The sequence below is a fragment of the Callorhinus ursinus genome, unplaced genomic scaffold (assembly GCF_003265705.2).
Source record: "Callorhinus ursinus isolate GAN/ISIS: 27379988/994484 unplaced genomic scaffold, GSC_fseal_2.0 scaffold14, whole genome shotgun sequence".
Taxonomy (NCBI): domain Eukaryota; kingdom Metazoa; phylum Chordata; class Mammalia; order Carnivora; family Otariidae; genus Callorhinus; species Callorhinus ursinus.
The window spans coordinates 9765826-9781386 of NW_027397076.1; the positions used below are offsets into that span (position 1 = coordinate 9765826).

The window sequence follows — 15561 nt, forward strand, 5'->3', positions numbered from 1 at the left end:
ATTTGTTGTCTGTTCTGGATTTTAGCCATTCTAAATCATTGTTTAGTGGTAAGTTGTTTTAATTTGCATTTCCCTGATGACATATGATGTGGAGCATCTTTTCATATGCTTATTTGCCATCTGTATGTCTTCTTTGGTGAAGTGCCTGTTAAAGTGTTGGCCCCAAAGAAAGATTCATATTGATAAAAGACCTCCCAAAACACATGCCAGTCATAAACTTTGATCCATCTAACAGCACAATTGAAAAATATAAAGCAAACCTATTTGGAATCGTTTCTTGTTAAGATACTATAATCATATTGAGAAAATTTAACATGCTTCAGAGTACATTTAAAAATATTTTAAAAATAAGTACATAAAAGTCAATTATGGAGAATTTGAATAGCATGTTCAATGGCTTTAATTTTATGTATATATTTATATATACATGTATATGTGCATATATCTATATGAGTATGTATTTGGGTTCAAAAAACAGGAAATTTTAAATACCTATGAAATTGAATCTCAAGGAAATATCAACAAATTCTAAACCATACAGTTCATGCAGACCATTTCTCTCCTTTCGGTGAAATAAGGTTTGTCATTAACACAAAAGAGTAGCAGAAAATAAAATATTTATGCTTGATAAATTTTAAGACATCCTTGAAGTAGTTCTTGGGGAATTATTGGCAATGGAGTGAGATTAGATTATTTCTAAGTCTTCCCCACTCTAAAATTCTGTCACTCAAGATTGATTCTTGGTATTTCTCACATCCCTAAATGCAGAACTTAACTCACCAAATAATTACTGTTTGCTAACGAAAGCAAAAACAATATTGTTGTAAATAAGAGGTTTGTAATGTCTGAAAAAAATTCACTTGCATACACATATTGGAGAAATAGAATTAAATAGCAATTTGATGAGTAAAAACAATAATTTAAAGATCTAGGTGCTTTATATGACTCTTGATCTCGGGGTTGTGAGTTCAAGCCCCATGTTGGGTGTAGAGTTCACTTAAAAAAATTTTTTTTTCAATTAAACAAAAAAAATCAAGGTGCTTTGAAATTTCTCTGCTTTGAGTGTTTTCCCCTTCATTTCTTATCTGTATTTTACAGTTAGTCCAGTACATATTTTGCCAATTGTGAACTGTATTTTAACGCAGTAGTTAAAAGCAAAAGCAAATCACTGGTCAGGCAAAGATATATTTGCAGGAAGATCATTTCAGTATGGGAATTCTGTTTGCACTTGTCTTTAAAGTTGTGTGATTTTCTGAAAAAATTCACATCTAAATTATTAGTCTACTGAAGGCAAGATAATATCTTTACTTTTTCATTATGTCATTTCTCACATATTTATGCACCTCATTTCTTACATTTTTGAAAACTAGAAGCCGATCCTTATTAAATGTATTACATTTTAAGAATTTTTTTTCTTATGTCTTTAAAATGACATTTATTTGGGTCTTTTCAGCAAAGCAGTTTAGGTAGTGATGACATGTTAGAAGAAAAGGCATATCCTAGATTTTTAAAAATCTAAACTCAAAGTATCAGAACTCAGGCATCAAAATATCAAAACTCAGAGTATTATATGAATTTAAGCACCAGCTGTCATACATGTAAATTATTGTAGATACACCTTTCAGCAGCTTATTGGGATGACGGAAAAGTATGTTGTGTTATTCAGGATATTAGCGTTGTACAAAATCCAAGATAATTTGTTTTACAGTTGTTTTCCATTGGCACTGGAAAGAGCATATTTTGAGCCTAAACAGGTATGCTTTGTTTTATATAGTGTCTCATATTTTATTTTAATGTGTTCCTAAAAGCAGTGTCATGAATCAGATTGTTAATATGATGACTGATGTTATTTTTCTTATGATGTGGAAATTAATTGCAGTAGAGTCTTCAGTGTATGAAGTATATAATGTAACACATAGCCTAGTGTATCACCCATATAGCTAGTATGATAATGTATTATAAATATGACTTAAACTAATACATCAGACATGATAAACCACTATTAACAATTTTATGTGCTGCTTAGAATTTACAAGGGCATTGGGGGGATGATTTGAATGGCCTGACTTTCTGAAACAGCTTTTTTAAGAAATGGGAAGCTATGCTGTTTTTTTTCCTCCCTTGAAGCAGTTTTATTTAGCAAGGAGGAGAATTGAAAATAATGTTATTGGTAACTATTTCAAAATCAGTTGTAGGTGTTTGTTGCTGTGATGATGTAATGGTGGCTTACCTAGTATTTTTCTTCATTTCTTTTAGTTTATTCTAAGGTATACTAGCAGCTGCTCTAATGTGATTAAATAAGGTTCATCATAAACGCATAAGTACTTTCATGCCTTTTTTGCTGCTTATCATAATACTTGACACTTTCTTGGGACATTCTTAAATACAGTTGCCAGTTTTTAAATAACCACTTTAAATTAGAGAAACTTCAAATAATTTTTCAGAAAATTACAATAGTAAACTACAGTTTATTTCTTGCTCCAGTGAAATTGGCTGATTAGGTAGATATTAATAAGACTACTAATAAGAGAAAAAGGAAATGTTTGTTGGTTAGTGTATATATGTATATGGTGTATGTTATATATATACCATGCCATGTATTTTTAATTACTTTTAATAGTAGTATACTGGCTCACAACATTTTTCCAACCCAGTACAGGTGGGACCTGGCATAGTCCTATCTGGGGCAATGGCTATTATGGCATTGATTCTCAACCAAAAGGATTGTGAGGAAGGGACTATTAGATTATATGAGAATGCTGTGGGGGAGGGGCGGTGTATGTTTAAAGGTCTGTGATAAGCAACTCTGCCATTCACACTCCTAGAATCATTGCTGTAATGGTTCCTAACTGGGAAGGTGGAAAGATTTTTTTGATTATGAAACCTAGTGAATGGTGTAAAACCTAAATCTGAAGAGTCTGTATGACCAGAAAAGAAAAATGAATAGAAATCTTTTATTGGAATGAACAAATAACTAGTAAAGTCTATATTTAAAATCAAATATATATCAATACCTAGTGTGGTATTATTAACAATTAATATTTGAATAATGCTTGCCAATTTATAAAGTTCTTTTACACTAATTATTAACTAATTTAATTCTTACCAAACCCTTTGAGATAATTAAGGCAAGTTTTCTTATCACCTCCCATTTAGCAAATGAAAAAATTTAAGCTTAGGTCAAGTGACTTCTTCAAGTTGAAAGAGCGTGTGCTAGGGAAAAAGTAGGTTACTGTAAAATGCTGCATATTTCATCTGTGGCATAGATTTGTTCATCAGAATTGGTCCTAAAAATTTGAAAGAAGCTCTTTTAAAGCAAATAAAAAGAAATATGCCTTTCTACTGTAATAGACTCCAGTCACCCCCTTCATTCACAGGTTCTCTCTTCCCATCTCTCTCCAGTCCTTCTCATCTTTACATTCTTCCTCCTTCCCTTCTTCCCATTTCCTTCCTTTTTTCCCATTTCCTTCCTTTCTTCCCATTTCCTTCCTTTCTTCCCATTTCCTTCCTTTTTTCTCTTCCTACCTCCCCCTCTCTACTTACCATCCCTCTTTATCTCCCCTTACCCCATACATCCCTCTTCCTCTCTTCCCATCCTTCCTCCCCTACCTCCTCCACTCTCTCTCTCCCCGCTCCTTCTCTACCTCATTCCTTCTTCCCTTTCCCTATATGTCTTCTTCCCTTCTGTCCCTCTCCTTCCCATTTCTTTCATTCCATCACCCTGTGACTGAAATAAATGGGTTTCAGAATGATTTTGTGATTTTTCATTATTTTTAGTATCCCATGAGTAGTGGGATGTAAGCTAAATAGAATTAAGTCCTGGGTCGTCTGTTATCCTAACTATAGTCAATGTAACTCAGCTCTTATTTTTAGGTTATATTAACGTTCTGGGTCAGATTTCATTTAAAAGGAGTTTTGTTCCTTTAAAAGTTTGAGAATGAAAGTATGTTATAAAATTACTAAATTATTAGTTTTTTATGGTTGAAAGACTGGACAACTTGGCTGTCCCATGGCTTAGTGTTTTAGGTTTCTCTTACAGTCAATACCAAGCTGAATGGTATGCTAGTCGGAGCCAGTACAACAGTTTTTGTAGTTTTTTTTCTACTTATACTATTAAAACCATAATTGATGCAAGACAATATTATAAAAAATAGTTTCTGATTTGAGATCATTGTAAAATGAAGCCAAGAACAGACCAAAACACAATTTGATGGCACTTAACCATGTAGATAGAACTATTCCTATCTATCTATCTATCTATCTATCTATCTATCTCCATATATAGAATAGGGGTAAAATTGAGAGAATCATCAGGGAAGGTAATTTGGCAATGTGAACAAAAGCTTTAAAAAATGTTTCTGTTCTTTGACTTTATCCACTTCTTGGAGTCTTTTTAAGGGGAAAATTATTTCTCTCTAGTCCACTCAATATAATTTGATTTGGCAAACTGCCGTTCTCTCATTTCATGTTATTTTGGTGGACCTGACAATCATGTGACCCTATCACAAAAGTGAGAATAGGACACAGCTTGACAAGTCAAAAGGCTTCAGCCTTTGGGACTTGGTGAGGGGTACATGAGTTGACTGACCCAAGTGTTGAGTCTTTTTTGGGTGAATTGATAAGGACACTGAGAGAGAAAGGGTCACAGGCTGTAGAACTTATTTATTTGAGGTCACCATTAGCCACCTGTGCCATCATATAACTGGTCCAACACAAAGGAAAAGAAAAGTGGACTTGAGAAATAGAGAGTCAGGTTCCTAAAATGACAGTCCTGAAGACATCTTATGAATCCCAGTATCCAGCCATGACTGAAGCACCATCACTTGGACTCCCTGTTAGAGTCAAATATTTTTCCTTTTTTATTTAAAACATTATTTTATTATTTTTTTTTACTGAAGCATAGTTGACACATAATGTTACATTAGTTTTAGGTACATTTTCTTTTTTAAAAGCACTTTTTGAGTTGGGCTTCTGTTCCCTTGCAACCTAAAGTGCTCTGACTACATGTAATCCAAAAAGTAAGAAAATATGTCCATGTGTGAAGATATTCCATGCCTTGTTTTTTATAATTATTTTTTAATGAAAGCATTTTTGAGATACAATTCACATACCATACCATTCACCCAATTAAAATATATATCTCAGTGGTATTTAGTATGCTCACAAATGTGCAATCATCACCACAGTTTTAGAACATTTTCTTCACTCTAAAAAACTCCCATCCCTACCAGCAGTCTCTCCCCAATCCTCTCCAGCCCTAGGCAACCATTAATTTACTTTTTATCTCTGTAGATTTGTCTGTCCTGGACATTTCATATAAGTGAAATCATACAGTATTATTGTCTTTTGTGACTTCTTTCACTTGATATTATCAAAGTTCATTAGTGTTGTTGCATATATTATTACTTCATTCCTTTATATGGCCAAATAATATATTTATTATATGGGGCATACTACATTTTGTTTGTCCATCCATTACTTGATGTATGTTTGGGTTGTTTGTACTTTTTGGCAATTATGAATTATACTCCTGTAAATGTTTGTGTAAGCTTTTGTTTCTCTTGGGTATATATCTAAGAATAGAATTATTGGGACATATGGTAACTATTTTTAATCATTTGAGGAACTGCCAGCCTGTTTTCAAAAGTGGCTGCACCATCCTACATATTTTCCACTAGCAGTGTTTGAGGGTTCCAACTTCAGTTGTTTGCCAACACTCATTATTATATGACTTTTTGATTTTAGGCATCTTGTGGGTATGAAATGGTTTATCGTTATAGTTTTGGGTTTATTTATTTATTTCATCATGATAAGTATATTCAATACCCATCACCTATTTCACCTATCCCCCAACCCACCTCTCCGCTGGTAACCGTCAGTTTGTTCCTCTAGTTAAGAGTCTGTTTCTTGGTTTGTCTGTCTCTCTTTTTTTTCTTCGCTCATTTGTTTTGTTTCTTAAGTTCCACATATGTGTGAGATCGTATGGTATTTGTCTTTCTCCGACTGGCTTATTTTGCTTCACATTATACTGTCTGCCTCTATCCATGTTGTTGCAAATGGCAAGATTTCATTCTTTTTTATGGCTGATAATATTCCATTCTATATATAGACCACATCTTCTTTATCCATTCATCTATCCATGGACACTTGGGCTGCTTTCATAGTTTGGCTGTTGTAAATAATGTTTCAATAAACATAGAAGTGCATGTATCCTTTTGCATGAGTGTTTTTGTATTTTGGGGGGTAAATACCCAGTACTGTGATTACTGGGTCAAAGAGTAGTTCTCTTTTTAACTTTCTGAGAAACTTCCATACTGTTTTCCACATTGGCTGTACCAGTTTGCATTCCTATCAACAGTGTACAACTGTTTCTTTTTCTCCACATCCTCCTCAACATTTAACTGTTTCTTATGTGTTTGATTTTAGCCATTCTGACAGGTATGAGGTGATACCTCATTGTAGTTTTGATTTGCATTTCCCTGATAATGATGAGTGATGTTGAGCATCTTTTCATGTGTATGTTCGCCATCTGGATGTCTTTTTTTGGAGAAATGTCTGTTCATGTCTTCTGCCATTTTTTCATTGGATTATTTGGAAGGCAGCTATGCTCACCACTATACCACCAACGCTGGCTCATTGGATTATTTGGATTTGGGGTGTTGAGTTATATCAGTTCTTTATATATTTTGGATACTAACCCTTTATTGGATATGTCATTTGTAAATATCTTCTCCCAGGGGTGCCTGGTTGGCACAGTTGGTTAAGTATCCGACTTTTGGTTTCAACTCAGGTCGTGATCTCAGGGTGGTGAGATCAAGCCTCACGTCTGGCTCCAAGCTCAGCGCAGAGTTTGCTTGAGATTCTCCCTCTCCCTCTGCCCCTCCCATTCATGCTCTCTCCCTCTCTCTCAAATAAATAAATAAATAAATAAATAAATAAATAAATAAAAATATCTTCTCCCTTTCCATAGGATGCCTTTTAGTTTTGTTGATTGTTTCCTTTGCTGTGCAGAAACATTTTATTTTGATGTAGTCCCAATAGTTTATTTTTGCTTTTGTTTCCCTTGCCTCAGAAGACCTATCTAGAAAAATGTTGCTATGGCTGATTTCAGAGAGACTACTGAAAACTTGTAGTTTTCTGAGCATAAGTTTCATCATTTTTTTGTTAAAATTTGTTTCTAAATATTTTATTCTTTTTGATGACATTTTAAATAAATTGTTTTCTTAATTTCAGTTTTGTTAATTATAAATGTTGAGAATAACAATTGATTTTTGTATATTGACCTTGTATCCTTCAACCTTGCTGAAATCATTTGTTAGTTCTAAGAGTTTTTTAGTGGATTCTTTAGGGTTTTTTTTTTTTTTCTATATACAAGATCATGTCAAATGTGAATAGAGGTAGTTTCATTTTATCCTTTCTAATTTGGATTCCTTTTACTTTGTTTGTATGCCTAATTGCATTGGCTAGAACCTCTAGGACAATGTTGAGTAAAAATGGTGAGAACAAATATCTTTGTCTTACTCCTGATTTTAATGGGAAAATGTCCAGTTTCTTACCATTAACTATGGTATTAACTGTGAGTTTTTTGTAGACACCCTTTATCAAATTGAGGAAGTTTCCTTTTGTTCCTAGTCTGCAGAGTGATTTTATCATGGGAAAGTGTTGCTTTTATCAAATGTTTTTTCTGTATCTATTGAGATGATCATGGGCTTTTGTTTTATTGTACTGATGTGATTTATTATATTAATTGACTTTTGGATATTAAATCACTCTTGCATTCCTGGGATAAATTGCACTTGGCCATGGTGTATAGTTATTTATATATATTGCTGGGTTCAGTTTGCTAATATTTTGTTGAGGATTTTATGTTCATATTTATAAGCATATTGATTTTAGTTTTCTTGTGGTTTCTTTGTCTGGCTTCATATAATGAATTCAGAAATGCTCCTCCTCAAATTTTAGAAAAGTTTGTAAAGATTTGTAATTAATTGTTATTTAAATGTTTGATATAATTCACCATTGAAGCCATCTGAGCGTGGACTTTTTCTTTGTGGTTAGTGGGTTTTTTTTTTAATTTTTATTTATTTTCAATTTTTTAATTTTTAATTTTTAATTTTTTTGTGGTTAGTTTTTTTGATTCTTGATTCAACCTCTTTACCTGCTATATGTGTATTTGCATTGTCCATTTCTTCTTGAGTCCATTTTGGTAGTTTGTGTTTTGGATAATTATTCTGTTTCATTTAAGTTATCTAATTTATTGGCATACAATTTTTCATAGTATTCCTTTTAATCATTTTTATTTCTGTAAGATTGATAGTAATGTCACCTTTTTAATTTCTGATTCTAGTAACTTTCTTTTTGTCAATTTAAACTTTTGTTGATTTTATCTTTTCAATGAATAAGACTTTGGTTTTATTGACTTTATTGTTTTGTATTTAATAATGTCTTCATACTAATAGATATATATTTTTTAAAATTAGTTTTTCACAATAGAACTTAATATTTATCATGTATTTTACAATGTTATCTGTGCATTTTATTTCTTTGGTCAGATTCTCAGATGCTTAACACTGGAAATGATTTGAAAAAAAAAGTCAAAAGTGATTCAGTGCTGCTTACCAGTGAGAAGTATGATCGGAAGAAAAAACATAGTGTCTCTCAAGCCACTCAGACGAGTCCAGAGGTTCCTTGGCCTTCTCAGTCAGTTAACTTTCCTGAGTGCTCCTTTGATTTTACTAGGGAACAGGTAATGGGAAAACAAATTTCTCATTCAGTTCTGGCAATTAAAAGAAATATTATATACTAAAAATTAAAACATTATTTATTTACTTATTAAATAATGTTTCTTGAGTGCTTGTTTATGAGTGTTTGCCCAGGCACTGTGTTAGATGCTATGGAAATAGTGTTGAGCAAGAATGAAATATTCCCAATCTTCACAGAGGTTGTAGTCTAATGGAAAGATAGAGGAGTAAATGTGGGAGAGTACTAGTTCCTGGAATCTAGAAAAGATTCCTGGAGGATATATTCATTTTGTTGTCTTATTGTTAAGTTTGCAAAAGTATTATAAAAATATTTTTAAACAACTTTAATGCATTCTAACTTTCTGCAGTGCTGTCAGTATATTTAAGAAATTTTTCCTCTCAGGCTCTTTTCCATAATTTTTCAAAACAGTGATTATTCTAGTATATATGCTATATATTTTTTTACTTAACATGGTTTAACAGATATTTTTCCATATTGCTACATATGCTTCATATTTATTGTTAATGGCAGAGTGACATGATGTGAATGTACTGTCGTTTCTAATCTTTCTTCTTAATATTTGTTAACATGTTAACATTTGAGTTGTTCTTTTTGTTATTATAATATCCAGTAGAATTTTAATTCTCTATGGTAGAACCAAAGTCATTCATCTGAATTTTTTGGATGTCAACTTTGAGCTAGAATATAAAATTAAACAATATATCATCTCTTTCAAGAAACTAAAAAGTTGGGGGTATGTAATTGAGGTCATAACATACTGTGTCACGTCCTGTGCTAGAGATTGGAGAAATACAGGGAAATACCCAACTTGGTCTATAAGGCAAGAATTCGTAAGCTGGGACTAAAAGAAGTCTGAGAACTCTTTGAAATTAAATGTATATATACTAATATATCTGTATAAATGTATTTTGGGGGGGAGAAAGTTCTTAGTTTTATCATTAAATCTTCATAGGTAGGGGTTAGAGAATAGTTCCAAGAGGATAATGTACTTGAGCTGAGTCTTAATGTGGGGAGGGAGACCTATTGGCCATCTAGATGAAAATATTTAATAAGATATTCAGAATATGGGTCTGTAGCTCAAGACGGAAGTTTGTGCCGGATCGGGTTCTGTGATAGGGCCATAGGAGTAGATGAGATCATCTAAGAGAGTGACTCAAGTGATAAGATGACCAATTATGGAATCTAACAGCATAGTAAAATCTAGTGGTTCTTAAACAGCAGAGGAAAAGAAGAAAAGTCTGTAGGTGGAACGATAAACATGAAAGAGCTGAGGCATAAGAGGCAAAAGAGAGAGAGGCTTAGGAAGGAGGAGCGAGGTCGGCAATGTGTAAAACCACAGAGAGGTCTAGAGAAACGGAAATTAAACAAAATCACTTATTAGATTTGGAAATTAGGAGTGAATTCTTGTTTTAAATTGCTGGGTCAAAACTTATGAACATTTTAAAGTGCTTCTCAAAGCAATTTCAGCTTAAGTGCACTCTTACCAGCATTGGGTATTTTTACTATCCCAAGTGTCACACCTTTAGGTACTATATGAACAGTATGTATTTTCTGAAAATGATTAAATTCTGTTATTTTCCAAATTTATCATTTCAGCTCATGGAAGAGAATGAATCTCTTAAACAGGAATTGGCCAAAGCTAAAATGGCTCTTGCAGAGGCTCACTTGGAAAAAGATGCTCTTCTTCATCATATAAAGAAGATGACAGTTGAATAGCAGGAGTGGCAGTCAAAAATTCAAATCATAGCTCTGGAGTAGGGAGGTTATATTTATAATGTTATGTTACCAGTTAGTGGAAGACTTTCCTTTTCATGAAAAGACAATAAAATAAAATAGAATGTGATGAAGTGGTGACTGTTTAGAAAGCCAGTTTAGAAAGTATTAGGTATGGCATTACAATCTTCTGGTTGTTTTGTGTTTTGGGGTTTAACCATACTCTTAAACTGGTGTGATAGAGGGAAGTCCACATATACTGTAAAATAATCACATGCCTAATGGAAAGAAGATGTCATTTCCTAATTTTGATATCCCATTATAGGCACTTTTTAAAAAGAAAAGTGGAAATCTGTTATGTTCTCACAGATTGCTGATTTTATTTATCACTATTTGTTAATAATTACTATTATTTACAAAGATGCAAATGCTTTTAGGGCTAATGTAATTTAAAATGAGGCTTACATTTTAAATGTTATTAGATTTATGTACTCAAATCTATAATTATTTAATTACTGTGGAAAAGTCCAATCAAGTTAATAAATTATATTGACTGGGTTCAAAATTTCAAAAATCATCACCCTACTGATCTTATAAGGTAACTTGAGAATATGAAAAAGAAATTAAAATGATGAATAAATTGTGTAAGTTAAAGGTATAATTTTCAGCTAAAAGGATCGTGCAAATGTAAAAATAAAAAGCACAAACTGTAGAAAAGCAAAACGTTACAGTATATGGCCAACTGATTTAAAACGCATTACTTGTACATTCCTTTAAACAGTTATTGTTAAAAGTAAAAGAATAATTTAACTATCCTAAATTTGGCAGCATTTGTAAGTATAAGAATTTTAATTAATACTATTTATATTATTTCTTTACCTTTATCTTTTCTCTGAGGGGAATGTTTTCAGAGAATTTTCTTTTCATAAACGTAAAATAATTTCATACCATTCTTGTAGTATCATTAGGTAGATGTTTGCACATATTGTATTTATAAAGCTAGTTTTGATTAAAGGTGTATGTGACATAAATACTATCTTCTATAATAAGAATAATTAGTAAATTTTGAATTCTATTTTCTAGGGATAGTTAAGGTTGAAACCAACATGAGAGAGAAAATCATGCATTATGAAATAAGTTTATGAGTGTTTAAGAAACAGACATTTTTAAAGATTTAAAATATATTTCTGATAGAGTTAAACTAAGTGGGGTCTATTTTAAAATTAACATTCTTAAAACATAAATATATCTAAGCTATAACATGAAACAGTTCAGACTATTCTTTCTTTAAGATACTTGAAAATTTTAAACAACATTTTGTCACTTTATGGTGCTTTGCTTGTTTGGCATGACTTATATAGCCATCCCTATATCTGAATACTTGGATGAAAAAACACGTTTCATTTACATTAAGTGTTGGAGTGATTTAGATTTCACTGAAAACAGTACTGGCTTTTTTTTTTCCTTCTGTAACATCCACTTTCAATGACATTATTTAAAAATACAGACCCTGTTTTAGGAGCTAAGGATATAGCAAAGAGCAAATTAAATTGTTAATTTTTTTACCTCAGAATATTTTCAAAATCACATTAAACCGTGTTAATCTAAAAGTATATTGTAGTCTTAGATTAAAAGCAAAGGTCTAGTTAAAGATTTAAAACATACAGCTTATATCCATAATGTAGAGTACTTTTGATTTGTAGGTATGTATTCAACAAAACAGCCTCTTTATAGAAAAGCAGGATTGATGGGACATTAATGTCTTCAGAGCTTACAGTTTCTCAGGATTGACCTATTTGCTCCATAGAAGTTTTAAATTTATGGTGTAATCATTTAGTGTTACAGAAGCTGAATGTTTTTCTTATTCCTTTTCAGTTTACTTGGCCTTCTCAAGGAAAGTCTATAAACAATAGAAATGATAATTAACATGGGTCTGGGCATTCTTGTATGCTTTGTTGGATTTTTTTAAATTTATAGTGAGTACTATTTTTATAGAGATTTAAAATTCATAAAGCACTTTGAAAAACATTATCTCATGTAATTCTCACAACAAATCTGGGAGGTAGGTATTACTCACATTTTAGAAGTAAAAAAAAACAACAACAAAAAAAACCCAAAGGCTTAAAAAGAACAAGGGATTTGACTGAAATCACAATTAGTAACTTGACCTTTTGATTTAGATCCCAGTTATATGCTTTTATTTTACCTTCGTCATTAATTCACAGATTTTGCCAGAGGTAGGGAGAGGAATCCCTTATTTTCTTTTTCTCTGTTTTTCTTTTAAAGATAAATATATTTTTAATTGTGTGTGTGTTATGAGTGTATATTTTTCAAACTACTTAAAAGATAGTGGGAGAATTTTTGTTTATATTAATCCCAACCTTTTTCACAGTGAGAAATATAGGAATAACCCTATGATAAACTTACTGGTTATTTAATGACCATAAATTAGGAAAAAAGTTGCCATATTTTGATTTTTTTTTTTTTCCTAAATCTCTAGCAGAGATGTTAGTGATCAGGGAAGGAAATGGTAATCATGTTTTGCCTTTTAATTTTATGTACGTCAAAAACATTTTCTTGGTACCTTGTATTTTTTTCTTTTCTCATTTTGTCCTGGAATTTCAAAAGACCACCATGTGACATTAGTTGTGATGAAGTGTTATTTTAATTTAAGCCATGTAGGAATGGCTATATGTTATTGCACAAAAATATATGTGGAAAAATTAACCAGAAACTCTTTTCTGGATTTTTTTTGTAGTTATTTGATATTTGTCACTACAGGAGTTCCACTTCAACAAGTGTTTTTTTAACCTCCACTCTAATCAAGGCATTTCCTATTTCAGTGAATGGTACCACTATCACCCTGGTTCCCAAACTCCTAACCTAGAACTACTCTTAGACACTTTGCTAACTCTCCCCACCCCCGGCAGTTCTTTACCAGGTTCTGTCACCTCTCAAATGTGTCTCATCTCTCTACTCACCACCTCCCTCGCTATCATCGCACCTTTTGCCTCCTTTACTGCAGTTGCCTCCTACCTGGTCTTCCTACAGCTAATCTGGCCCTCCTCTGATCCACCCTACTGCAGGCAGAATTCTCTTTGGAAGTGCAGTTTTAATCAAGGCAACCCCCAACCCCTATTCTCACCCCTAGCTTAAGACATTTTAATGGCTTTTTCTTGCTCTTAAGATGAAAACAAAAATATTTATGTGACCTATATATTAGAGCCACTATTTACTTTTTAGTATAATTCTGGGCATTAAAAGAGTTAATGTCTCAAAACATTAAAACAATGGCTGGCACATAATTTTAAAAACACTCAATAGGGGCGCCTGGGTGGCTCAGTCGGTTAAGTGTCTGCCTTTGCTCAGGTCATGATCCCAGGGTCTTGGGATTGAGCCCCTCATTAGGCTCCCTGCTGAGCGGGGAGCCTGCTTCTTTCTCTCTCTCTCTCTCTACCATTCCTCCCACTTGTGCTCTCTGGTTGTCTCTCTCTGTGTCAAATAAATAAAAAAAATCTTAAAAAAAAAATAAAAACTCAGTAGAGGTTAGTTGTTACTACTACTGCTTAGCCTCATTGTACACCATGTTTCAGTTACTTACTGGTACTTCATTGCACTTGAAGTATATGGAATAAGTGAGAATTAAACTGCTTCTTCTACCATAGGAACCTTTGTTCATGTTCCTTTGGCTTGAAATGCCTTCCCCTGTTCATTGCTGAGTTGAATTCTTATTTGTATTTCAGATCTTAGCTTATTTATCACTTCCTCAGGGAAGCATTCCTTAATTTCAGTCACACAGTAAGACTCACTGTTGTATATTATCACATGAACACATACCTCTACTTAGCATTGAACATCTTTGTAATTTTATAAGTATTTGATTAATGTAGACTCTAGACTGTAAACTCCGTGAGGACAAGAATTGTGTTTTTGTTGTCTGTTTTCAACTTTGTATTCCTTATGCCTCATAGAGTCAGTGGTTGGTACATAGTAGGTGCTCAATAAATCCGTTGAAAGAATAAAATGAGTGGATAAAGTATCAAGGATATTTTTTAGGTATTAAGTTTTTCCTCTCAGTTGGATTGAAAGGATATGGAACATAGGAAGAAAGTAAGTGGTGGTAGTTATTTAAAGGGTCAGACTCTTTGAGTCCATAGTGAAAGAAAAAGGTGGGGAATGGAGAAATTTGCTGTACTGTTTTCTTCAGAATTTTTAATATCTGAACTTATAGTTGATTTATCTCAAACCATCATGAAATAGAAAATTAGCACATCACTTCATAAAATTGCTACAGTGCCAAAATGTCATCTGGCTTGGATTGTAACATATGGTGTTGTGGCTGTCAAGATCTGACAGTCCTATCAGCTAAACAAAATGGAAATAAGGCCAAGAGAGTAGTGGCTGAAATAGTTTTCAATTTTGACAAATTGAGTAATACCCAAGATCAGTTATGCCTAATTCCTTAAAGTACAAACAATCTCACTTCAACTTGTGCCTAGAGATGCCAAGAAAAGTAAATTTTTTAAAAAACATTTTATTTATTTATTTGCCAGAGAGAGAGAGGGCCTGAGTGAACAAAGCAGGGAGAGCGGCAAGTAGAGGGAGAAGCAGGTTCCCCACTGAGCAAGGAGCCCAATGGGAGACTCGATCCCAGGACCCTGGGATCATGACCTGAGCCAAAAGCAGACACTTAACCAACTGAGCCACCCAAGGTGTCCCAGGAAAGTAAATTTTGAGCTGTACTTAAGTTTACTTTTAGAAAATGTAAAATACTGGAAGTTGGAATTACACAGGATATAGAAACACTAAAGCAGTAATGTTTTTAAAACACTCATTTCTTCATTAAATTACAGTAATTGATAATTTTTTTCTGCCTTTTTTGAGAAATACAAAAATTAAGGTAACAGGAAGCAAAAATGTAAGTGTGATAGTTTTTATCAACCATTAGATATTATCTAATGAATCATTGTATAGTGGGGGGAAATTCATGTTACTGTTACAGTATTGAAATTTAGAATATGTGTTGCTAACACTATTGTATAGTTGTGTCAGGTTTGAGAATTTGAAACTTAGAAAAAAATATGA

The 15561-nt window shown here is 32.7% G+C and overlaps 1 protein-coding gene across 2 annotated transcripts in view; it reads left to right on the forward strand.

Moving 5' to 3' along the window:
• The window catches only part of BLTP3B (bridge-like lipid transfer protein family member 3B), a 120943-nt gene extending 106443 nt beyond the window's left edge, over positions 1–14500 (forward strand). For both annotated transcript variants that reach the window (XM_025882433.2, XM_025882432.2), the window contains 2 exons: positions 8553–8746; positions 10360–14500. In XM_025882433.2, the coding sequence (XP_025738218.1) occupies positions 8553–8746; positions 10360–10479 (314 nt within the window). In that variant the 3' untranslated portion in view covers positions 10480–14500. The remainder of the gene's footprint in view (positions 1–8552; positions 8747–10359) is intronic.
• The last annotated feature ends 1061 nt before the right edge of the window (positions 14501–15561 follow it).